Genomic DNA, 26261 nt, shown 5'->3' with positions numbered 1-26261 from the left:
AATTGATTTCGCTGATTTGACTTGGGACATGAAAAATTTTCCTTAAAAAAAAAAATAAAAAAAATGAAGAGGCAGGGAGCATGGCGTTCTAGATGGAGAGCGGGCAAGGGGACATGACTTTAAAAGTCCAGCATCACAGAGGGCCCATCCACAGTTGTACTATGTGAATTTCACATGGTTGATATGGAAAAGTCACTCCTGCTTTCAGTGGAAAATGATACACAATTAACAGATGCCAGGGGCCAAATTCAGAGGTGATGGGCAAAGTGGAGTCAGTCATGTTCACAGGCCCCATTCACTATGGGCTCTGGGTCTGGCATCACATCTTCAACCCCTTTCCTACCCAACCAGTGCAGCTCCCCTCCTAGTCTGCTCAGTCTTCACCTCAGGCATTTACTATCAGGCGCTTACACTCTGCTCCTGCCACCTCCCCTCTGGATTTAGCCCCCTGAGCCCCTTATGGATTCAGACAGAGGCGCCAGGAGAGAAGAATGTAGCAGGAAAAGTAACCAGCAGGAGGGGGTAGGAATGTGAGCTACAGCAGTCCACTCTCCTCAGACACCTCCTCCTGGCACTGGGGAGTGCGGGGCAAATTGGCAGGCTGCCTTGCAAACTCAGTGCTGTCGGCTGGTGTCTGTGGGTGCAAGGCAGTTTGAGGTCTGACCCACACCCTTCTCCTCTGCCGCTCATACTTGGGTAATGCTGCACACAGCACTGTGATACGGTTCCCTGCCCCGGCACCCCAGCTCCTTTCCTATCATCAAGCCAAGCCTCACTCAGGAACAAAGCCCCTGCTGTAACTGGGACCCCGATGCCGCTGCAGATTAGAGGGGCCCTGCACAGAGGACAAGCTGTTACTACCGTGATTGCCATTGCCGAGCTCTTTACATTAAACAACAAGCCCAGAGCCAGGAGGGCTATTTAGCATGCCCTGTACAGCCTGGCTGAATGCCACCCCAACAGGGCTTGGCCGCCTCTGGGACAGAATGTACTGGCTCCAGCTGTCTGCTCCCCAGATCAACTGTTCCTTGAATAAAATGGATGTTGCCTGCCCAGCTTTGGACACTCTCAACTGCACACTACCTGCTGAATAGAGGATACCTGGGGTAGGGGCCTGCTGAGTTAAGGCAGGCTCATGCAAAAATGGCTCTATCCAGATTTGGGGCAGTGGTGCAGCAGGGTTGACATCCCCTATATTAGATACATCATATTAAGGGGTGTGTGATGCCAATATTAGCTACATCATATTAAGGGTGTGCGTATGTGTGTGTACGCACACACAGATTTGGAGCAGTAGTGCAGCAAGTTTGAGATGCCCCATATTAGCTTTATCATATTAAAGGGGGTTGTGCATGTGTATGTGCGCAAATTTGGAGCAGTGGTGCAGCAGGTTTGAGATACCCTACATCATGTTAAGCAGGGGGTGGGATTTGGAGCAGTGGTGCAGCAGGTTTGAGATGCCCTATATTAGCTACATCATATTAAGTGTGTGTGTGTGTGTGCGCGTGTGTGCGCATATATTTGGACCAGTGGTGCAGCAGGTTTGAGATGCCCTACATCATATTAAGGGTGTGTGGCGGGGTGGGGGTGTAGATTTGGAGCAGTGGTGCAGCAGGTTTGAGATGCCCTATATTAACTACATCTTGTTAAGGGGGAGGGGGGCGTCCAGGTGCTGGTGTGTGCAAATACAGGCTGTGAAGGTTCCAAACCTCAGCTGAGTTGCTGTCTAACTGACAACAACATAGCCTGTCTCATCTTCCTTCTCCCTTGGCATAGCAATAGTCTGGCACTGAAATGGCCAATGCACCAATGTTCTACCAGCTGCCCTGCTAGAAGCTGGTGGATAACACTCCAGTCAGTTAATGCTGCAGGAATCTCACACTTCATCCTAGTAACCACTCTATTTATAACTCCAGCTACCTGGGAACAGCAGGAAGCTCCTGTACCATTGGCTGGAAGTTCCTGGGACATTTCAGCTTCATTCACACTTCACCCTTTGGAGGTAAGAGCAAAGCTGTCAGCACATTGGCCATCTTTGCCACAGCAAAGTGCATATGCACAGACATGTGCAGGGAGGTACAGCTGCAGATATGTGTGTAAGGTGAAAATGCACGCATTGCACATCCCTGGGTGAGCAGGCAAGGTTCCATGGGAAGTGAGCAAATATGCAGGCAAGTGTGCATTTGGGTGCAGACATGCAGGCTGGTGGGGGTGACGGCATAGGAATGGCATGATGCATGTACATGTGAACAAACTGAAACTGTGAGGAACACTGTAGTTAAGCTTGAGAAACCGTTTTCATTCTCAACCCCCTTTTTCATGGCTTCGCCAGCCACATGTCTCTAGGCTAGGGCTTGGCAACCTATGGCCTACAAGCCAGATCCAGCCTGCCAATCAATCCCATCCAGCCTATGAAGCTGGGACATCAGGAGCGGTGGTCAAGTTGCAAGTGGCAGCCTGTCTCTGGAGCAAGCTGTGCTAATGTGGCCCACTGCTCTAAAAGCTGCCATCCCCTATTCTAGGCTGAAGCTTTCCATGCCTAGTCTCATGCTGCAGGTGAAGAATTAAAAGCAAAACTGGGTCATCACAACGCAAGTTGGAAAAGACCTTTGCCATATGTCCCACAGGAGACATGCTCATTTAACTCGAACGGCTGAGGCTGAACACTTCAAACCTGGCTTGTTTTGAGGTCCTGGGGAAAGGAAAACAACCCAAGTCTGAAGGAAGAAAGATTGGTTGGCCCCAGGGGGGCAGCTGTCTGAAGCTGGCAGTTTTGTATGTGCCCCTTAGAATATTTGCTGTTTCTGTTTTAAAGCCGCTTCATCTGGTGGGGGCTAAAAACTTTGTGTGTGGATAGGAGATTCCCACCATTCAGATCCTCTTGGATCCAGTATCACTCCTGTGCTGTTGAGGTACAGCCACGGACCAAAGGGGTCACTACTTCCCATGACACCCAGGCTATTTAGTACTGTATTCTCAGGCCCTATCCACACTGCCAATGTGAGATACGGCAGCAGGTAGCCATGTTGTACGCAAGTCCCCTGGCATGGCCGTAGCCTAGATGTGCCCTGAAGAGTTCAGGAAGCCCACATTACTTGCATAGCTTTCCTGTGGAGTCATAGGGCATTTATACACATACTTTTTCATCTCACGACACACTGGAGATCCGCCACTTCAGAGCAGACTTGATTAATCAAGTCTGCTCCGCATGCGAGCTAACACGCACCATGCATGCTTATATTTTGTATAAGTGGCAAAATGCACAGTGGCGCTTGCATGTGTAAAAATCCTGATACAGCCCTGAGTACACCACATAGCTCTGAGTTGGTATATTCAGGGCTCTCTCACCTGCAAAGCAGGAAGTGTGAGGTTGATCAAAATTGCCCTCCTGAAAGGAAAGTGAGTTGCAGATATTGCTGTGGAAACATGTACAACATGTACAGCATGACCAAGTTCAGAATGGGGTAGAAACCTTCATTTTTGACCTTTTGTAGCTGCTGGGGACTTGATTTCTCAATCTAACCTATGAATCAGCAACAAGCTCTGCTTTTTATAGCCTTGCTTCATTCTTTCCTTTTATTCCATTCTTAAATATGACACACTGTAAAACTGCAGTAAGAGGAAGAAACTGAGTATGAATCAGTGGCATGGCTTCTTCAGATCGGACAGGGGTCTGGAGTTCATGCCACTTGAATGCTCAAAGCTATGCTATCTTCCCACCCAAGTCACCTATTTATTTCTCACTTTGCCTGAAGGGGTGGTAAGGAGAAAGGTCCAGAGTCACAGATTCCCCCTCACGTAGCCTCTAAGGAGGAGGGATGGAGAGAGGAAGGGATGGGGGATCTAGAGTGATGGAGGTCATCCTCACATACCTGCGCTTTGCTGATACATTTCAAGGAGACAGAGCAATGGAGCTAGACAGTGCTTCCCCCACCTAAGACAGAGGTGCCTTTGCTGGGCTGAGGGAAATTCTCTACTACTGTGGGGCTTTGGATGGTGACATCAGAGCACCTAGAAACCATCTCTTAGGTGGGTGGGACACCCTCTTTATTGACTGATCGTCCTAGCTATCTATGGTGCCTGACTAGCTCCAATCTGCTCACATTCACTTTCTCTGAGGCTTCTCTTGTCTGCACCAGTAGCTCTTGGTAGGTTCTCCCTGCTGCGTCCTAATTATACGAACAGCTGCTCTTATTTTCTTGTTAAAGAGAAGCATCAGCCAAGAGCAGATTTTCAGGCCCGAAAAGGCAAGGGAAGCATCAGTAACAAAGGCCTGGACAGACAGAAAAAGGTTTTGGGTAAGCAAAATGTTGCTAAGCCTCACAGCATTTAGTTCTTTTTTAAAGCCCCAGTCCCTAGAGTCATGGGACTAGGTGGAAAGTCCATCTTTCATTTAAAAGAAAATGCATCTGGCACTGATGACTGTGGAGAAACACCAACTGGGATAGCAGTAAACCACAAACAACAGCACTGATAAAATCAATGTATTTTCCTGATTATTTTAAATGTAAATTAAAATAAAGGTATTTATATAAACCTGTTCAAAATGAAATCCAAATTTAATGCAAAATAGGCTAAGGCCTAAATTTACTATAACCTCTTAATATATTTAAATACAAATAAATATGTTGAATCCATAAGCCTCTATCAAAACTTTGGTTTAGAGCCTAAAATAATCAGGTTAATCCACTGCATATAGGTAATCCCTCGCTACAATAAATCATCTACTGCTGCATGGGAATTTTTTATATAAGTTTATGTATCTAAAACATTTTAAATGGTTTTAGGTAATAAAAAGCACCTTAGATATGTTGTTTTTAGCATGTTAATTACATTACAATTAATGTCTTAAGGTAGGTAGCCACTTGACACAAATCAGGGGCAAAAAGCAAATAATCTCATAAAAAGACAACAAATCATTCATCGTTCACCAAGATAAAAATAATGAGATTCTGAAAAGATTAAGCTATAAATAAACACATAAAAACAAGTAAAAATTAATTAATAAATAAAAATAAATACAATAAATAAAAATTAATAAATAAAAATAAATTAAGCTATAAATATGTGCCTAAATACATGTAAATCATTGTAGTGTACTCACCAATGTACCAGAAAGTGGTCTCAAAGCTTGTGAAAGGGCCAATTTAATTTTAAAACTACATTTTCTCATGGCTACAGCATGGGGTGCTCAACTGCCAGCCCTCAGCCCAAAACCGGCCCGGGTAACCTAGTAATATGGCTCATGGGTCTCCCCACAAGTCCAGAAACTTGGTGTTGGGGGAGCTGTGGCAATTAACACAACCACTGTTCTTCACCATCACATTTCTAAGCCTCTCACAACTGAATCAGCCCTGGCCTTGCTAACCCTGTGCGGAGGGGTCGAGCCGCATTTCTGTGCATCTAGATTGATCCAGGGCCTGACCCAGCACCACAGAAATGGCCTGGCCAAGGCCTGACGTAGCCAGATGGCTGCACTGGGCCCAGCCCCATGTGGCTACATTGGCCCCAGCCAGGACATTTCTATGCAGCTGGATCAATCCCCACCTGGGGCAGCATCGTGTGCCAGATCAGTCCCATGGACCAGATCCAGCTTGCAGACAGACCACTCACCCAACCACAGGCAAAAAGATCAGGAACCACTGTTCTAGAAAACAATGAGAATGCACTTTTCTTTAGAAAAACAACTGAAGTACAAATGGAAAAGTTGACTAATATCAGCTCTTTAAATCAAAGCCTTCCAATTGCCTATTTCAATTGCTGAGTTAAACTGCCTTGATTTAAATCAGCCCACACAGAAAAAGTCATGATTTTGAGGAGCTTAGCTCCCATTTTTTGGAGTACCTGGAGGTAGCACCACTCCACTCCAGGTATGAACTGCACTGGAGCTGGTGATAGAAGTGGAATGAAGAAGCACTGGGGAGATGGGGACCAAAAGAGTAGCAGAATCGATAGCATGAGGAACTGGGGACCCCTAGAGAGAAGTTGGAGAAGGAGCGACTTGGACATGCTGTCCTCCCCTAAAACATACCAGAGAGGATTGAAAACCAGCAGGCTTCCTTTCCTCACCAGACACAACTCTGGGTGGGGTCACTCTGATGGAGCCAACATGGAGAGAGGAATCTTGGTCTTGTGGGGCCTCAAAGAAGCATCTTGCCCCCTTCCAAATTTTTACCTCAGACCCTGGGTTAGACAACTTTCTTGATGCAGTTTGTGGGTTTCCTCCAGAAGGGCAGGAAGCGGCCAATGCGGGGCTACAGTAAGATTTTGATTACAGTGTACAGGCTGAGACACTCCCGCTGCTGGAGCGTATTCAGAGACCACTCTCCAAAATTTTTTATGGATCTTGGCAATGATGAAGTCCCTAGAACAGGGCCCTAGTCTGTTCTGTGATGCAGATGCTGAATGCACCCTGTCCCCCCGTTACCTTGGATCCCCTTTATCAAAGTCACTATCCCTCCCTCACCGCCCCAATCACCAGAAGTGAAATGTTGCCCTGTTACTGAATCCCTCTCACTGAAATGCCCCTAACATGTCTGTCTGAATCCCATTAACCACAATGCTCCTCTCCTTCTCCTGCACCCCATCCAAACCTGCCCAAGATGCTTCCACTCCATCTCCACAGCCCCTTAAAGGAAACAACATCCTACCCGATGCCTCCCGCCTTCTAACCAAGATGCTCCAGTCCAGGACCCAGTCCTGGTAACAAAGGCATTCTCCCCAAGCCCCAAACGCTCCAAGTCCCGAGTCCCACTAACCAGGACCCTGAACACCCTCCACGCAGGTCATTAATCCTTCTAAGCTAGACATGCGTGCCTCTGGACCAAATTTCTGCAGCAGAGACAGCATCCTAATCATGAATCCCACTAAGATACTTCCCTGTCCATCATCTGAACTGCCTGGGGATCCCCCTTTTTGGGGCTGAAATCCCTCCCAACACGAATGACTACTACTCAGTTCCTAGTAGTACCCCATCTCCCCACCACCCCTGCTCCAGGGAGGTGCCCAGACCCCTCTGAGCAAGATCTAGGACCTATCCATCCCACCTCCATGCTGCACAGTCCTCCCCAGCCAGCTACACTCACCCGTTTATAGACATCTTCCCTGCTGGCCTCATACTTCTGTTGCATGCGCTCTTCCAAGAAGTAGATGCGGAGCTTGAGGCTGAAGTTCTCCTTCTTCAGGTCATTGAGGTGCTGGGACAAAGTACGGTATCCGTTAGACATGGTGGGTACTCCATGGAGGGGGGCATCTCCACACCCTCCTTTCACTCAAGTAACATTGTGAAGGGAACACCGTCAGACGAGCCCCCCTGAGAAGCTTCCTCAGCCCAAAGCTGCGGGAGAAGCTTATGAATACATGGTGGGAAGCCTGGAGCGCTCCCGGTCCAAGCTTCCCCGGGCTCAGCAGCTCCCACTGGGTGAAGGAGTGCGGCTCACTTTCCTTTTTTACCTCCACGAGATATTTGTGGAATCCCTGGCAGAGGAACATCAAGAGACAAGTGGTGTAACCCGAGCTGGCCAGAGGCCCCAGCCATTCTGCTGTCCCCTCACAGCGTCGCTCCGCCAACTGCAAGCAAGATTAACAGGAGGCTGGGGACTGGCAGCCAGCCCCGCTCAGGAGAGGGAAACAGACCCACTGTCAGTGGAGCAGAGACAGCAGCTAGACATCGTGATAAAACAGCACAAAGGGAAAGAGACAAGAGGGAGAATTCCCATCCATCCCAGCACTGCCTGCCCAAATCTATTTTCTATCAGATGAACCGCCTAAGGATCCACCCTTGCAGTCTGGGCAAGAGAAGGTTCTCCAAACTCACCTGCTACAGCCATGCCTCAGCTGATCTAGTCTGAGATCCAAGTAAATCCCCTGGGCAGATTTTAACTTGTGTCCTGGTCACTTTACTTGGGCACAAAGCAAAATGCAAGCAAGAGAAGGGAGTCTGAAAAGAAAAGAGCCCTCTGCTGCAATTGCAGTGCCAGGGCTAGTCAGAGATGGGATACTGCAAGATGTGGTGTGCAACAGGCCTGATAAAGGAAGGTGAAGTATCTTATTTTAGAACTGGGATATTAGAAAGGCTGATTCTCGCTCAGTAAGATCGGCATTTGACTGACCTTCCTGACTCTCTGTAGGTGTGGACTTGCAGATATAAAAGTTTGCCATGGAAATTTAAACACGGCCCTTCATACAGCTGCAGCCAGGCTGGGAAAAAGGACTGCAAATAGCTGTCATTAAATGCTGAGCTTCCTCGAAACTGGACGCAAAAGGCAGCTCTGGTGAGCAAGGCAGAGCTAATCCGATCGAATGCTGGGCTTCTCAGGCAGTGTTCACTGCTGCCCTAGAGCTAAAACCAAGAACCATTTCAGCTGAAACTGTCTCTTGTGGGAATACGAGGACAGTTGTTTTTGGAAGGAGGATAAGTTTGAGGCTCCCATTTTTCAGTAAGAAAGGCAAGAATAAAATTTAAAAATACAAAAGCCAATTTTTCCCCTTCCCGTCAAGCTGAAAGCTCATATTTTGTACATTCACTCTCCAGTGATGCAGCCAGTTAGAGCTGGCTTTAACAAATTCCAGGGCAGGAATTTAAAGGTAAAGGCTTTGAAGTTCTTGTGTGTAATTTTTAGTCAGCTGTTGAACACCAGTCACTGCACACACCAGCAAAAATCCTTTCCACAGCTCTGCAGAAACAGATGGTACCAAATGGGGACCTGAGCTATTTTCCTTAGCCTTTATATACTGCTTGATAGGAGTCTGCTCTGCATCTCCCTCCAAGAGCTATTCCACAGAGCACATACTCATTTGAATTCATTTGAAGAGTGAGACTTCTGCTACCATAAGGCCTAGGCAGGACATATGACTTTGTGGGGGAGATCTGCCTTCCTCAGAGCTGAGTGGCAAAGGATGATTTTTTTTCCCCTTATTGATGCATTTGAGTCAAATTGGGCATTTCCTGTTTTATCCCAGTCAAAATGTATAATGTCATTAGAAAAACAGATGAAAAAATTCATGTTGATTATTAACAGCTGTTTCCTTGAAGGGCCCACATCCATTTTCACAGCACTGCATCAAGAAACAACTGCTGTGCTGCCCCTCTTGTGGTTTAATCTCCAACCTTGTGATAGCTGAGGGTTTTGTTCAGTTCCCAGGTCCTGGAGTCAAGTGATGTTATGAGAATCTCAGCTTCTCTTTTGTCAAAGAAAGCAAGTTCGTAGCCTTCGTGGGCGCATCAAGACGAGTGCGGATGTACGACACGTGGCACCACAGACCCACCTGGGGCGCCACATACCACATATGCAGGCATTCCCTGTGCTGCTACTTTACAGTGTGGTGGGGGGGAAGTGGGGTGTTTAACCCTGGGAGATCCCAAGGTCAAAAAAAACCATGCCAAAAAAAAGCAGGGCGGTGCACATGGTGTCGGTGCACACCACCCAAAACCAGAGCCTGGCTCACCCCAGGTAAAGCTGCTGGGGCCAGCACAGTTGCAGCACAGCAGCATTATGCCCATGTCTTTTTATGCCAACATAGAAGTAGCCCATCTCTCCACTGGTGTTTTGCCCCTTCAATGTATTTGTAGAGAGCAATCCTCTCCCCTCTCAGGCTTCACTTTGCTAAGCTATACAAACCAAATGCTTCCAACTTTCTCTCATTTGATGGGCTCTCCAACTGCCTGACCATGCAGGAGCCTTCTTCAGAACCACCCCATCTTTCCTGGGTTTGAGTGAGGTCTCACCAGCACCTAGCCCGTGACATTAATCCTTCCCTACCTCTACTGGAAGGACCTCACTGAATGTATCCTAGGTCACATTTGCCTTTTTCTTGGCTGCCTAATCAGCCTGTGATCAACTAGGACAGCCAGTTCCCAACTCCCTTCCTCTCAACCAAGAAAACATGCAATTCCTGAAGCCCTGTCTTTTCTGAGCCCTTGGTAGGCCTGATCTGGCTCCTAACAGACCCAGGAAATATGGACAAAGTGGCACAAAGAGCTGAAATCATGGGCAACAGGTGCCTCCCAAGTCTGGGGGGGCACCAGATCGTTGACAGGGGGAGTCCCCCAGTGTGGCTGATCGCTGACAGGGGCAAGGGCGGGGGCAGGGAGGGTCCCCCTGAAGCTGATCGCCAATGGGGGGGGGGGGCCAGCAGCCAATCACCGAGCCTGGAACCACCAGCGGCGAAACCAGAAGTGTGCTGCTGCTGGCACTTCCGGTTTCATAGCTGGCGCTTCCAGGGGGGTTGCACAGCCAATCTCCCCTGTACATTGCCAATGGCTGAAAGCAAAGAGCACTGCATTTCCAGTAGATGCATTAAAGCACCTGGGCTAGCTGGAAAGCTGTATGTAAGCCCAAAGGGCACCTGAGTTAAAACGCAAGTTGCACAGGGCTTTGAAGGGATGCATGAGGCTCTTACAACCACTGCTATTTCAGCAACCGATGAAGGTCACAGGAATTGGCAGACATACAAGGAGAATTGAAACAGCCCAGGATAATAACCCGACCCCTTAGACAAATAACCTGGGCCTGCAGGCAAAGAGCACTGGAGACCCTCTCCAGAAGCCATTCCATTTGCACTGGGAGTTGCAAGGCCACGCACTGAGCCCCCGCTCAGCTCAAGTCCCCATTGGCTGCACTGGGAGCCTGGACTGAGGATCTGGCTGCAGGAGAGTAGCCAGGTGGGACTTACCTTTTCAAAGTCACGCAGGGTTTGAGTCTGGACCAATGGGCCACTGAGGAGGTGAGTCTGCATTAGAGGGCTCTGATCAAGGCCAGGCAGGGTCTGAGCCTGCCCTGGGCAACGAGACATCTCACAGTCTTCCAGCATAGGCGTCTGCCTTGGGGGGTCTTCCTCAGAAGGGGCCAGCAGCCCCTGCTCTGGGGCATCTCCGAGAAAGGCTGGAGAGAAAGCAGGGAGGCAGCACAATTAGGAAAAACAGAGCCTCTGCTTCATATATACTCTTATACCAGCACCGCATGACAGTGATTTTCCACCTTTTTTCATTTGCAGACCCCTAAAAAGTTTTGAACGAAGGTGGGATCCCTTTGGAAGTTTCAAATGGAGATGCAGACCACTTTGAATTGTAAGTGTGGGTATTCACATATTTTTGATTGATCGCTGTCATCTTTTGCGGACCTCTTAGACATATTTTTGCACGTGTGCCTATAAATATTTAAGGGCAATTATATGCCAATTCTAGCGAGAATAATGGAATATTATGGTGAAGTCTTTTAAATAAACATTATGAAATGTGTGAAAGCATGCCGTCATGCCTGTGTCATCATATATAGCTTTTCTGTGTGATACCTTGAAAACACAGATGCCAGGCTGCTTTAATGGATATCATGCTTGTTTTGGAAAGCACCTGAGTGAGACTGTGTCATCTCTATACTATTGTTGTTTGGTTGCCCTGAGATGTGCTTGATGCAGGCTCCTTGGGCTTAGCATTTGGGTCATGATTATTAGATTATTAGTTGTGATACCTGACGCAGCTTGAACTGTTCCACCATAGCTGGTTTTCTATAGGGTACTCTATTTAAGTGCGCTGCCTTCCTTCTTCACCTATGCACATGCTCGATGCCTGCTCCAACATGTGCTAATTAGCATGTGTCAGAGCCAACTCAGTTAATCAGTGTCACATGTATTCAGTGTCCCCATGCTTCAAAATGGCAGCAGGGGAGCTTTAACTAAAGCTTGTGTGACGAGCTTTAGTTAAAGTGCCATTTTGAAGGACAGGACACTGAATACGTGAGACGCTGCAGGCGCTTTAATTAGAGTGGCTCTTGAAAGCACCTTAGCACCTGCGCCACCCTAGCCCCTACTGCATTGCCTCAGGCCTGAAAATAGACTGTGCACTTCCCCGTGTATGCACTTATTCAAACAAAGCACACAATGGTTATTAATCACAAAGCAATGACAGGGCAATGCATGTAATGAGTACTGCCAGCACAGGGACATGTGCAGCCCCAAGACTGACTGGCTCCTCTCATTTCCAAGGCTTAATAATCAATTCCAGGATACATGAACTAACCAGTTTGGGCTGCTAATACCACAGCACTTACAACAAGGTGTACTTACCAGGCACTGTTAAGAAGCATTACTTGGGTAATGCTCTGCACTGCGTGCTGACTATTTTAGATCCTACTCTGAGATGCCTAATTCTCCCATGCCCTGTTCAGGACAAGTGCCTAAATCCCTTATTAAATCTGGCCCAGAGTGAATCTTCTCAACTCACACAGTTGGTCTATAGCAGAACAAGGAATTGAACTCAGTTCTCACAAGTCCCAAATCCTAACCCCTGGACCTATCTTCCTCTCAACTTGCAGGACATATATTGGGTTGCCAGTTGCAGTCTTCAGACTTACCATTACAAGGAATTGCGCAAATGTATGATCACATGACAGCACACATTAACAGGGGAAGGGGGAAAAAATCAATAAGCAGCTGGAGGATAATGGAAGCATGAGTAATAAGTTGCACTGGGGTTTATAAAGAACAAGCCATGCAGATGAACTCAGTGGCATTACATTAGCAGACTGGGGCTATAGGAGCAGGACTGAATTCATAAGGCCCCAGGGATGCAGCAGGACTGTGGCTGAACAGGGATAGTCTTGAGAAAGAGCTCTTTACCTGTCATGTGACTGGCTCTGGGCACCATCGCTTTCTCATTATCACTGCAATAATCCCTGCAGAGAAGTACACCTTGGGCGATGTCATTATACAGCACAAAAGAATAGCACCAGTCCCCATGACAGGATGATCCTCTCATTCTCGGACCTCAAGCACTGCCACAGACCCAGAGAGAGCTAGATACAAAGCCATGGTCCCCACCTGTGCTCAGGGAGCTTCCCACACACAGACCTCCCCTCCCTTGACTTGTTCACACAGGATCAGTAGTACGGAAGCTCCCAACCCCTCATTGATCCACAGCAGAGCTGAGGTTTAGGATTTCTCCTACTGGAGCTCCTCTACTTTCTGTAAGTAACTGAATACTCACTGGAGCAGGGACCTGAACCTCAGTCTCCCAGACGAGTGTCACAGCCACTATGCTACAGGGTCCGTCCCTGGCCCTATCAATAGCCAATGTGTGTTCCTAATGAAGAGCCCTCCTCATGTACTCAGAGACCTCAGGGCATTAAATCCATTCCCTGCCACTGTCATACATGAGTCACAGCTCCATTAGAGCAGTTCCAAAGTCAGATCCTTTTGCTGCAGACTGCCCAAGCTCTATTCCCCCTGGCAACAATTTCTTTGCATTTACTTCTGATTTTTCTGAGCAATTCCTCAGCTAAGCTAGCAGCTTTCATTCCCATTGCAGAGCTCTGGCTAGGTTCAATGGCAGCAGCTTTCCCAGCCTTCTCTTCTAGGTCCAGCCCCGTTCTGGGGCTAACTGCACTCCTGGAAATTCTAGCCCCTGCCATAAGCAGTCTGTATCCCCAAAGAATGATGCCATCTCATACCCACCAAAGCAGTGTTTCTCAACCTGTGAACCACGACCCAAAAGTGGGTCCCAAGAGTATATGAAAGGGTTGCAAACAAATTTTAAAAATGGATTCCCCTTGAAAGAAAAAATCTGTGACTTTTCCCTTGCATGCCAGCAGAGTTCCAGCCTGCAAGGGGCTGTTTCCCCCACACCCCCTTCCCCACACTGGAGGGCTGGGGCCCAAGGGTGGGAAGTAGCAGGTTGGGAGTAAGGGGCACTGGGTAGGGATTGCACATCAATGTATACAAATGGGTCCTGGTACAAAAAAGGTTGAGACCCACTGCATTCAAGGTTCCAGGCAGCACACCTATGGCAGGAGCCAATGGACCCAACTCCAAGGCTGTCACATAAGAGGATAATATTTGGGCACTGTAGGCAAACACCTGAGCCCACGCAGTGCTCACTGCAGGATGGGGGCCTTCAGGCAACTCCAGGGTTGAACCACAGGGATGAGTTCAGCGACTGCTGAAAAGAATAGAGGAAGAGTGTGCCGGGGTGGTGGAGAACACTGTAGCTCCTGGAAATTGTCCATCATTAAAGAGGAGAAACGCATGGGGATATTTATGACTACGGCTGTCGAACTCCATATCTAACAAGGGCCCTCTGCCTGTGGTTGTTTACACCTTGCTGATCTGTAACCTGTTGGATTTATGTTTGCTTCCTTAGGATCCATATTTTTAGCTGACAAAATGGCTCAGCTGGTTTTGAGAGCTAAGTTTGAGAAAAGGGGGAAGGCAGGTTTGTCAATATTTACCAAAAATTACTTGGAAGAGGTTCCCCCACAACACACACACACTTCTGCTGCTTCAGGAGTTTGAGGCAGGGAGCCAGAATCCAACCAGGGGTGGGTTTTGGAAAGGAGGGGTACCTTTTGCTTTCCCCAGGACAATGTGTGCAGGCTTAGGTGAATGATGAGATAAAGTGTGTGTGAGAGAGAGAGAGAGAGAGAAAGAAAGAGTGTGTGTGTGTGTGTGTTGTATGCTGTTCCAGTCAATAAGCATAAAGATGGAGAGGCCATGCAAGGCAAAGGGCAAGCTCAGCATGGTGCCTCGGGTTAGAATTGCTTTCAACCCCATTAGCAGCTCAGCTTCCCTCCTATCCAACTTGAGTGAGACTGTCTGAGCTGCTCAGCGGAAATTTAAGATCTCCCCTGGGGAGGGAAGTGGTTGCAGTGAGTGTGGGGGGAATCAAAGATTACCAAGGAACTGATGCTTCCAAGGGACCCAGTGGGGCACAGTGGACCCAGCTCTTGCTCTTTCCTGTACCAAATCAGCACTGCACTTAGGTGCATTCAACATGGCAGCCCTGCCAGCCTCTCTAGTTTACACAACTCAGGACCTTCCTCACTTCCAGATCCATGGTCAAATGGCAGCCAGGCAACAACATTCAATCTGGCACTGACTCAAGGAGAAGCAAGATAAATGGAGGGGGAACATATCGGCAAGTGAAGCCCATGCCCCTGGCAGTAACTGCAGTCCTCGTTCTATGCTTCATTATGAAATGCAAACACTTGCACATAAAACATTTATTCAATAGGGATCCTGAACTGTGAAAGCTCTGGACAGCCACAGGCACTAGAGGAAAAGTTAACAACGGCCATGAAAACCTCATGTTCTGGTAGAAATGGATATGTGTGACTTTCCGAGATATTTTCTCACAAGTTCTATGTCCCTGGGGTAGGGTGTGGTGCCTGATGGAGGAGATGTGGGGAGTAATTTTGTGGGCAGTGGAAGGGCAATTGGTTCTAGGAGGACTGAAAGGGCAGAGCAGTACTAGTGGCACCCAGGACTTCTGCCTGGGGCAGGCCAGCCCCTCCCTGCAGATAAATGGTGACTTTTGGGGTGGGAGGTAGAGGGAGGGAATTTATTTGGGGGGGAAGGGTGTGGATTTCTAGGAAGCCAAAGAGCAGAAACATGGGGGTCATTAGAGAATCAGGGAAAAAGGGGAACTTCACAGCTCCAACACCCAGGAAAAAGATAAACATTGATATGAAAAGAATGGAGGAAGAGTGTACAAGAGATGCTATGGGAGACTGAGCCTGCTGCACTATACTGAAGGCCAAGCTTTCTCCCCAGGAAGATAACTACAGTATAAGGATACTTGTAGGAGCAGGGAGATTGCTTAAGGAAGGACAGAGCCTCCACAGAGCTGGTTGCTGAGATCATTTCTGGCCTTAAGTTTTCTGGGAATCATTAACCCACCTAAACTTCCCCAGGATGCATCCCAAGTGGCACCTCTGCCTCCAGGCACTGAGAGCCTGCATACCCACCCGCTCATGGAGCAACTGGAGATGCAGTGGTATGCCTGTTTACCAAGCACTGAACGCTGTAGCATCAAGGCTTTGCAAGCACAGTCCAACGCCAGGGACTCCAGCTTTGCCAAGCCACTCATCCTTCCCCACAGCCCCATGCCACTTCTGGGTTCCTCTCCCTAACAGACAGGCACGAAAGCTCAAACGAGAAGCTGTGGGCACTGAATCACTCAGTTGGGAGTAGGGAAAGGAGACACTGCTCCTATAGCTTTACTATTCAAAGTGAAATATCAAGCAGATGAGCCCAGTGGGGTCCTGGGGCCGTCCAGCTAAGGAGAAGCAAAATGAGGGTAGAGGAAAGGTAGGTTTATGACACGTGGGAAGCATTTATTGCATATTGAATGGAGGGGGGGGGGGAGGGAGGGAGAGAGAGAGAGAGAGAGAGAGTGTGTGTGTGTGTGTGTGAGAAGCATTTAAGCATTTATTGCATATCGAATAGGTGGGTGTGGGGGGGTGTGCATGTGTTGAATAACAAATATGACATTAGCAACAGAGGACAGACTGCTTTAAAGCAAAGTGATCCAACATTAGCAACAGAGGACAAACTGCTTTAAAGCAAAGTGATTCAGGGCACTGATTTTAATAGTGGCTTCTGTCAGCAAGAGAGAATCCTGATTTAACTATCCGATTTTAATCTTGTTTTATACGTGTACATTAATTATTTTTCTAAAGAAATGTTGATTTTTACTGCTTGGGAACTATTAGAACATGTTCATTTGCAACAGTGTAGCATTTACACTATATTTGGTTCTTCTTTTTGCTAACCAGGGGGATGCACTACATCTTTACACATTTGTTTAAGCAATGATATAGTGTAACATAGGGTTATTCATATTTCTAATTTCTGCATTTATATTATGTTAGAAAAAGGTGAATGATACCTTTCCTTTTTACTACGATTAATCATTTACCTGTGATTTGTGTCAAGCACTCTTTGATTTGAAAGCGGAATTCAACTGAAATGCAAAACCAGCATTTTCACTGTTTGATTAATTTTAAAGAATACTTTAAATGTGCTGGACACACAAGAGAAAAGGCAGTTATCAGAACATGTCCTGAATTTAGAGACATTTTATTAAACAAATAAAGTATTAGCAGTAGTTAAGAAATTGAACTGATTGTTTCTGGTCACCTTGTCCATCTTGATTTTAGAATTAGTCAATCTCATCCTCTTTCACTTGATTTTTGTTCATAGATTGGAGAAGGAAAACGAGTTTTCCTGCTTTCTCACCTATTATTCATCTTTCCTCCTCTTTCAAGAAAAGCAGAGAAAAGCAGTTGCTACCATTGCTTTTCTCTGCGCCAGCATCAGGAAAACAACTGCTGTCAAAGCCCCACTTCACCCAAAGTTGCCAAAGCCCCATGTCCGTGGGCTGAATCAAAAGGCTCCATGAGGTGGCTCCAGGCCATAGGCTGTAGGTTGCCAACCCCTGGCTTAGACAAACAAACAGAAACAAAGAAAATATTCTCTCTCTGCCAGAGCAAGAGGCTACTGCTGCAGAAAGATGGTTTTGCCCTTTAACAAACTGTGATCCAGTGCCTTCCCCAGTTTGGGGATCTAACTTCTTTATATCTTTACAAGGATGCTTCGGGTTTTTTTGTTTATTTAAATTATTCCAATAGATTATACCAGTAGTCCCCCACATTTACCGAGCTATAGAGACCAACATTGAGTGTGTAAGACACTTTTGGCAACACCATACTTTTCCTGTTAAAACCTCATCAGTTTTAAGTCTTCAAAGACAGCTGCCATCCAGACCAAACTGACAAGCTATGCTAAAGCCTAAATTTAGTATAATCCAGTGGTCCACAAAATATGGATTACAGAACACTGGATTATACTAAATTTAGGCCTTGCCACAGGCTGTCAAATCCAAATATAATCTTAAATGGGTTTAATTTTAAAAAGAAAAAAACATGGAATTTACATTTAAAAGTCATATTCTTTAATTTAAAAGGGCATTGATTTTTTACCCTCCTTCATTCATAAGACAACACCAATGACAATCATTCATATTGCCCCAAGCTCTTGGCCCCTTTCCAAAGGCACAGTATCTCTGTGTGGCCCTGGGTTGGGATTGCCGTGGGGGTGCTAGACTTGCATATCCCTCCTCTGAGGAACCCATGCAACTCCCTTGTGCGCACTCCATTAACCAGCTTCCTTCTGCTCTGATCTGCAGAGAATATAAACCTCGCAGCCCTGGCTCTTTACCTTAAGCTATAACAACTCATGCCCTTCACTCTGGAGACCCCCATTTCAGTGCTTTGTAGGTGGGGCAAGATGGCAGCCATCACATCTGGAGACCTGTAAAAACACCTGGAGACAAGGTGGAAGAGACAACTCTGCATAAACCTGCCAGCTCTCTGCCACTCTAGCTTGAAAACACTCATCTTAGGAAGCTGAACACAAAGCCATTCTAGCCCCAGGCTCTCCCTACAAATGCTCTGAACCTCCAAAACCTGCCAGTGCAAGAGTGAAGGGCAGAGCAGTCCCTGTCAGAAGAAGGAACTAGTCTTGCTCCTTGACTTGGGTGAAATATCCCCCCTTCTCCCCTTGCCCTTTGCAGGAAGCCTCATGCTGAGTCTCCAGTACAGATACAGGCACAACTCAAGAATCACGGAGGGCCACTTTCCAAAGGTGGGATGCACTCTGATCAGATGAAAAGCTTCGGGACGCTTGCAAGAGGATAAGAGGTCCGCAGGTAAGAAAAGCATTGGAACACTATGCAGCGAGGGCACAGGAATCGCCATTTTACTTTTCAAGCCCTTTTTCATTTAATGAAGTGCTTTAATAATTACATTTGGGTCACTGGGACTGCCCTAGCTGGCTGCATCTCATCCATCCCTGTTCTCAAGCAGGGTCTCAACAGAAGAGCCTTCACCCACACACCCAAGGACAAACAGAATTCCTGACTATGCCTAGCTCATAGTCACAGTTCCACTTGTCTCCAAATACAGTTTCTCTACTGTAATTTAAACTTGCTTTGTTTTGAAGGAACAAAAATTGCAGATACAGAAAAAAGGGGAATTCTATGAGTGAAATCACAGGCCTAGAATGACCCAGATCCTCTCACTTCCGAGTGGTACTGACACCTATGCATCTGCCCATCCTTTGGGAGGCTGCCCTGCACACCTGTGGGTGTCCCTGCATCCCTGCAGCTCTGCAGGTGTGCCATGAATGAGGTGGGAGCTCTGACAAGGCACCAGCTCCTTCAGTGCCTTATGTCATTGCCAGTCTGAGTCAGATGCACACATCCAGCTTGTTGTGGAAACACACGCAGCATACTTTTGGGTCAGGTCAGCAGAAGCTTTTATTTAAAAGAAACTACAGCTGTAGGGGGGATTCCAAAGTGACATGGATTTCCCAAGCACTTGGAAGGGGTCCCCCCCCCAAGAGCAAAATCAGGAGGCTTATATACTTTTTAACAGTTGCTTACAACTCACGTGATCATATAGTGAAATTAGCATGAAAAGCGGCTATAATATTACTTCATTATTTCTTTGCTGTAATCAGGATGGGAACTAATGGGGGAGGCGAGGTTAGTTCACAAACCTCCTTCTTGCACCTGGAAATCAGATTTGTACATACTTTTTTGCTACCTTCAAGGCCGCAGTGAGCGAAGCAGTTGCAGAGGAGTTACAAAGAACAAACACTTTCTCTTATCTCTTCTACTATACAGAGCCAGCAATTCTCCACAAAGCGGTTATGTCATCTTATAACTAAAATAATCAAAGTTTAAGGCATATATTTTTTCTGATTCCACAAGCTGCATCTTCCCCAGTTGTGCCACTCATGATTGCAGCAAGAAAGCACCATGCAAGAGCTCTGATCCAAGCATGACTCTTATCAAACCCACATATTCAACAAAGGAAATTCTCTGATTAGACTGTTCACCAATTAAATATATGCATGCAAACATGCACCCAGGGAGATGGCAATTCTCATCATAATGGAATCATGGAAAAAGATGTTATTCCCCATCCACAGTTTGGCCATTTTATAAAACACTCTATGATGCTTTGACGTTATGATTTTGGAAAATGGAAGGTTGCTCCAGGGCTTCCCCATGAGATCTCACTCTACCATGCCGGTGTCACCGTTCATCACCTTAAGGGCTAATTTCATGGGCTCCCCAACAGCCATGCCTTGCAGATGTCATGCATACCAATTGAATCAGAACTGCCTCTGTGGGCTACAGGATCCTGACTCTGTTCATCCTTACATCTGTCCCTCTCTGGGCTATGGGCACTCTGGCCCCCTCGGTCTCCAGCTGTGGCCTTCGGTCCCTCTCCTTAGACCCTGGCCTTGCTCCTAGGCCAGGTGAGACCCATGGGCTCTCCAATACCAATAGTCTCCAACTGTGGCCCTTTTTGACTTTTAGCCCTTCCTGAGCCCTGGGCCCACTCCTAGGCCAGTGAGACCTATGGACACCTGGCCCTCCGTTCTCTCTGCGTCCCCTGGCTCCTCTCTCCCTGGGCCACCTGGGACTTTCCTATCTTCCCTTAGTCCCTTCCACAAGCCATCAGATTTTCCCCAGCCCTCTGGCTACAAGCTGGTTGCTCCACCGACCCTAAAGCTGAGCTGCCAGCTGCCCTAAGGCTGTCTACTCTCAGATATACTTGGTGGGAGCCAGGGTCACTCTCCCAGCAGCCTGCTCAGGAGCTCCTTCCCTATCAGTTACTAGGATGAGACAGCCTGCCTCAGGCCCTGGACTTATATATACCTCAGGCCTAGCCCCTTTCTGATTGGGTGTCTTCCCTGATTGCTGCCTGAGCTGTTTCCAAAACCCTCTCTCCTCCTCTCATGGTGGCAGTCATGCTAAGCACCCTGTTGTACAGGGCATAGATGTTGCCAAAATACCTGATATAGGGACACGGGACTGGGAGAGGTCTCCCAGGGCATTGAGTCCTATCTCCTGCACTCACAGGCAACCATTTACCCAAAGGTCCTCCAAAATCACTAGTTCAAACCCCATTACACATCTACAATGCACAGAACCAGAAACACCAAGAATATCCTTCAATGTCACAAATAGGTGAGGGGAAACAAAGGTACTGCAAGGGCCCTGGCACTACAAGAACAAGCTCAAGGACTTTGGTTAGACTAAATATTCCCTAAGGAAGAAAAAGCCATGCTACAGGCAAAGAACAAGGAAGACCAAGGTGCTATCAGTAGAACAGCAGGGAATGGACTGGGTGAGACAAGCCCAAATGATGGTAGCAAGCAAAACACACCTTATGCTGCAGAGGAAAGTGCAGCATGGTTCCTGCCAGTCTGACCTTCCTGACCCCGAGTTTGGCAATTCTGACCCTAAGCATGTGAATAAGACATATCAGCTGGGTGTCTTAGAAAGAGGAGTCTCTATATTGCCACAAAGCAGTGGGTCATCCTGTTGGGCACTGCATCTCCAGCCACAGCCGATCCTTGAGGCTTTGGAGGAAGGTGAAAAACCACACCCAGCCCTTACAAAAAGATTGTTCTACATCTGTGGTCAACGTTTTAGACTCGAGGCACCCCCCGTTAGATTCAAGGCACCCCTTGGAAAATGCAGCATGACTTTTCACTCATTTTTTAATCTGAAAAATACTAGAGCAATTCTTCTGTTGCAAAGAACTCAGGAAGACGGCAGCAAGTCAGAATGTTTTTACCACTATGGATTCCTATTTGAAATCTCTGGGTTTATCTTGTGAATCATGTTTGCACGCCTGACATTGATAACTTTGCATGGCATGCTGCACCACCCTTGAAAGGATCTCACAGCTCCCTGGTTGAGAACCGCTGTTCTGCATCATTATAACATATTATAAAGCCACAAGAAGCGAAGCACACAAATCAGGGAACTTGACTCCATTAGAGTAGGATAGAAATACTCATTTTTTACCACTTTCTAGTTCTGTTGGCTCTAAGGAGCCAAGGTAGCTAAGATAGAGACTATGCCTTCACAGACACAAAAGGGGTGTTTGTTTACCTTGAGAAAGTCCAGTCCTAATGGTAGTGCTTATCTCAGTGCAGCTAGTGGAAGTAAATGCCAAGTGATACCTTGACTATCGCTATCAAGACAACAGCAACCCTTGCCTCGTCTCTGCTAGGTCCTTACATTGTGCTAGCTCTCCTCAGGTAGACACACATATATGGTGCATTTGTCTGTGTTTTTCTGTTGGGAGGCCACAGCCTGAGTGAGCCAGGCTTTCTCCCCTTGCACATGGGTAGAATTGCTCTCCTGTGCCCCAGTCTGTTTCACCTGGCCAAATCTATGGATGACAGCAGGCTTCCACAGGGAACTGAGGGCCTAAATCCAAGCCAATGGAGTCACAAAACCATACCTAGGGAGCTAGCTTGGCTGGCAGAGCTACAAAGCACCTGAGAGGTAGAAGGAGTCTGTTCAGTGCTGTGGTTACACCAGGCTTCTCTGCTCAGATATTTCCCACTGTTGCTATCATCACTATAGCTCCCTTTAGCTGCCACAGCAGTCCTAGCTGTGCAATGTGCTGACAGACCAGAGTGTAGACCCCTGCTCTCAATCCTCCCTCCTCAACCCTTAGCACTATGCACCGCTCCAACACTGTACAAGGACCTGGCGGGGGATCTCTCCAAGGACAGCGTAGCAGCAGGATGTTTTAGGCCGTCATGCCCAGCCCCAACTTTGGCCACATGTCAGTTAGCACAACAATTGATATGGAACATCTTTCTCCATCTGCCGCTGTCAGGGCATCACCAAGTCAAATACAACACATAGCCAAGAGACCAACAAAACAAACTTGTGCCCGATCCATCCCCACCGTCAGCCTTCTTCTAACCAGTGTCTGCTGCCCAACTTCTTCGTTCTCCATCTCCACAAAGAGGCGAAGTGGTGAGGGAACTGGAGCAGTGTGTAACTAGAGCGGCCAACCCCAGTTCCGGAGAGTCTCAGTGAAAAGCATATTTTACTGCCATGTGCCCCTCCTCAAATGCACTCTGTCCAAGGGTGGTTGTGAACGCAAGCACCGTAGCAAATTCTAACTACCATCGAACTCAAACCACTTGCAACAAGTCAATACCAAAAGCCCTACATCTCTGCTCACATCTCTTCCTTCCATCTTTGCTCCTAACAATCCAACCTCCTGACCATTTCCTCTCATCTTCACACCTATGTCCATGGTCCCCCTCAGGCTGGGAACACGTCACAGGCTGGCAGCAATGCCAGACACTATGTCAACACAACGCTCTGGATGGAGCTTGCAGTGCAATTAATCTGTAAAGGAAAAAGTTCTTGCAGTGGCATTACTGTCCCCACCTTGCACGTGTTCCAAATCACAGTGCCAAGAACAGAGATGAAGAAGTACCAGAACCAGTGCACTTCTGGAGTGGATGGATAAGCCTCAGGAAGTGCCCTACACAGCCCAGCCACCTGCTCAGACTTGAAGTCCTGTCCTCCCATGCTGAGAGCTTAGGTACATATTTTGCTACACACTAATGCAAGGATATTATTTCAAAGTAGTTTTCTTTTATTAAGCCACTGCTCCTCACTGAGCTCTAGCCACAAGCAGAGCACAAACATGGAAGATGGGTGAGCTGCGAGACAGAGAGACACAGAGAGAGAGAATTTTTCTAAGGGGAGGGAAATGCCTCAATTTTGCAAAAAATGTAAAAAGGCCACAAACTCCTTCAGTTCAAAAGAATTCCAGGGGGAAGGCTGAGTGATGGTAAAAAGGCAGAAGTTGTTTTAAAACTTCAAAGTATTGCATGACTACAGCACCTTTCACTGAGAGCTTGCTTCATATAGGAATTTACTGAAATAGCTACCCCAGAACAAAGTATTCCAAAATGGAAAAACACACCCATTTACTCTGGAGTAACAGTGTCCACACAGGGAAGTCTACCAAAATAACTATTCCAAATACTTTTCCACTCCTTAAAAACCAGTCCACAAACTTCAGCCAAGGACAGAATCCCCTACCACTGAAACGCAGCTGCAACTCTGAAAGGGACTGGGCCGGTTATTGGGACAGCAGAACACTTCCTGAGCCTCCCAAGGGATCCTTAAACAAGTCACTCATGCAACTACTGGTAAGGACCAACTCTCCATAGCCAAAGAGATCTTAGAGCAGTGGTCTCCAACCTTTTGAAGCACAAGATCACTTTTTGAATTAAAGTGCAACCCAGAACCTACCTCAAAGAAAATGTAGACATAACAGTTTATATTTACTGAGATTGACTGTCAGAGGACCCACAATCAACTAGTCCATTGTGAGCTACCGGTTGATGACTACTGTCTTAAAGCTTTATTTAGGGCTTGAGGTACTGTTCCCAGACCTCGGGCATCACCTTATCCAACTGGCTGCTGGATGGCCTGCGGGCGAGGTAGGGGTCATGCTAACTGCACGAATGGTTCACCCTCCTGGGTCTCTGCAATGTGGAACGCAGAGCTCCTGCCCCGATGCTGGGGAGGGGAGTGCTGGGGACAAGGCCAGCTCCAGCTGAAGGAACCTGATTAAACAGATCCCAAGAGCTTCCAAGGGGCAGAGACGCCTGGGACAGCCACACTAAGGAGGCAAAGGGAGAAAAGAGAAACCCTGGTACTTACCTCCTTGCCCTGGTGCCTTCTATCTTCCAGCCCCTTTGCTCACTCAGTGCCTCACTGATGGTCGGAAGCAGCCCAGGGAGAAGGGGAGGAAAGCCCCAGGCATCTCCACCTCCAAGTACAGTCTCTCCCTCCCCAGGAGACAGTCTCCTGGAGCCAAGATCTGACGTGGCGAGTCTCTCGTCCTAGAACCACAGGGCAGAGACTCGCATACACCTTGGAGCAGAAGGGCTGGAGCTGTCCCACAGGCTCGCACAGACTCACAGATGACTGGCTGGCACGAGTTCCTCAGCACAGGCTGAGCTGTCAGACGGATGGAGGTGGAGTCCGGGACACTCATCAAAGAACTGCAATAGCACAGTGTGCCTTCTGCAAAGACAGCCCTTGCACCAGGCCACGGCAACAAGGTTTCCACTGAGCGGCAGAAGGATCTCAAGAGCCCGGAGCCCAGACAGTTATGTAAGCCCCTGGAATAGAAAGCAACCCCCAGCCTCCCCGCTTCAGGAGCACAAGGCTGAGAACACACCATGCTGAGAAGTGAGCCCTGGGCTCACTGTTGAGCCCCTGCCTTCCCTTGCTTCCTCCCTCACCCTCCCAGCCTGAGTTTCCCTTCCTGGGTGCAGGGTCTCGTTTGAAGAGGCCAAGTGCCCCCGCAACTTGCTGAGCACAGCAGCAGCTCACTGAGGAATTAGAGAGCATCACACTGGGTGCATCTACACATTCATTAATGCACAGTGATTACTGCACATTTAATTTAGTGCTTGTATAACCAAGTCCTAAATAAATGCACAGTAACCAGAGTTACTACGCAGTAGCACCAGCAAACACCTCCTGTACAGTAGCCTAAAAATACTGTGTAGTAGCATATTAGCACTGTCAGTGGTATGACACACTACTGCGCAGCGTTATTAGGCTACTGTGCACTTAGCATCTCATGTAGACACACCCACAGAGAAGCCCGGCTGAGCTCCATCTCCACGGAAAGTCTCTGGTACAGAGGGGTCCCCTTCTGCAGAGGCCTTGGGACCCTGGTAGCTGAAGACAGGCAGCTCACCCCTTCCCCTGCCTCACTGGCAGGGCAGCCATGCATTCTCAGGCTCTGGGCAAGACTATTCTTGGCCTCAGCAGGGATGGGGAGGGTTGTGATCTGGACAGGAACTTTGCCTGCCACTTAGTCTGGAATTATCCAACAAATGGAAGCAAACTCCTGGGAAGAGGCATGGTGCACACAGATAACCTCGCTTGCAGAGACAGAGCAAGCAGGACAGTCGGCTTTCAGCTTTATTTGCACAGCTGAAGCTACCCCACAGAAACCACAGCTCCTGGGACCTATCACCCCCTGCTGAGAAGGCAGCCATGTTAAGGACTGCAGCATTTGAGGGATCTGTCCGATGCGCCTCACTCCCCCAGTGCACCCAATGCCAGCCAAAATGCCCATGCCATGTGTCCACTTCCTGTGTACCTCCGAGGGCTACAAAGCACATGTCCTACTGGCTGTACACTCAGCACAGATGCATAACAAATTTTGGCAAGTCAGGCACCCGGTGCCAGTGGCTGGATCCGTACTTCCTCTTGGAGGCCAAGGGGAGCTGGGGGGTCTCCAGCACCTGTGAAAAAACTTGGTGCTGTTCTGATACCTCCATACACAAGTTAAGTGTCCTGTTTGCACCCCCAAGTTTGAAATGCCTGGTTTAAGGGACTTGCCCAAGGTTGCTGAAGAAGTCAGTGTCAAAGGCTATGTGACCCTGAAGTTCCTGGCTTCTGGCCCTACAAAGACCCAGCTGCATTGGCCAGGAACAGAATGCCAAACAGCCCCTTCAGCACTTCAGCCTGCTTGGCAGCTATCTTACCAGCCCATCACTGGATGCAAATGGAATGACTGTCTGGATTTGGTTAGGGGTCACCTAGGAAAGGATGGGGA

General features: G+C 47.8%; 1 protein-coding gene across 3 annotated transcripts in view; it reads right to left on the bottom strand.

Moving 5' to 3' along the window:
* Positions 1-26261, bottom strand: part of LOC102562600 (myomegalin) — a 135693-nt gene that overhangs the window by 103581 nt on the left and 5851 nt on the right. For 2 of the 3 annotated variants that reach the window (XM_059728264.1, XM_019486523.2), the window contains exons 2-4: positions 10675-10883; positions 7453-7569; positions 7086-7196 (exon numbers count right to left, since the gene is read on the bottom strand). In XM_059728264.1, coding sequence (XP_059584247.1) covers positions 7086-7196; positions 7453-7569; positions 10675-10883 — 437 coding nt within the window. The remainder of the gene's footprint in view (positions 1-7085; positions 7197-7452; positions 7570-10674; positions 10884-26261) is intronic. The other variant, XM_059728265.1, reaches the window with a different exon arrangement.

This window comes from Alligator mississippiensis, chromosome 5 (genome assembly GCF_030867095.1).
Source record: "Alligator mississippiensis isolate rAllMis1 chromosome 5, rAllMis1, whole genome shotgun sequence".
NCBI classification, from domain to species: domain Eukaryota; kingdom Metazoa; phylum Chordata; order Crocodylia; family Alligatoridae; genus Alligator; species Alligator mississippiensis.
The sequence above is the reverse complement of the archived record's forward strand: the minus strand, read 5'-3'. Positions and strand labels throughout refer to the sequence as shown.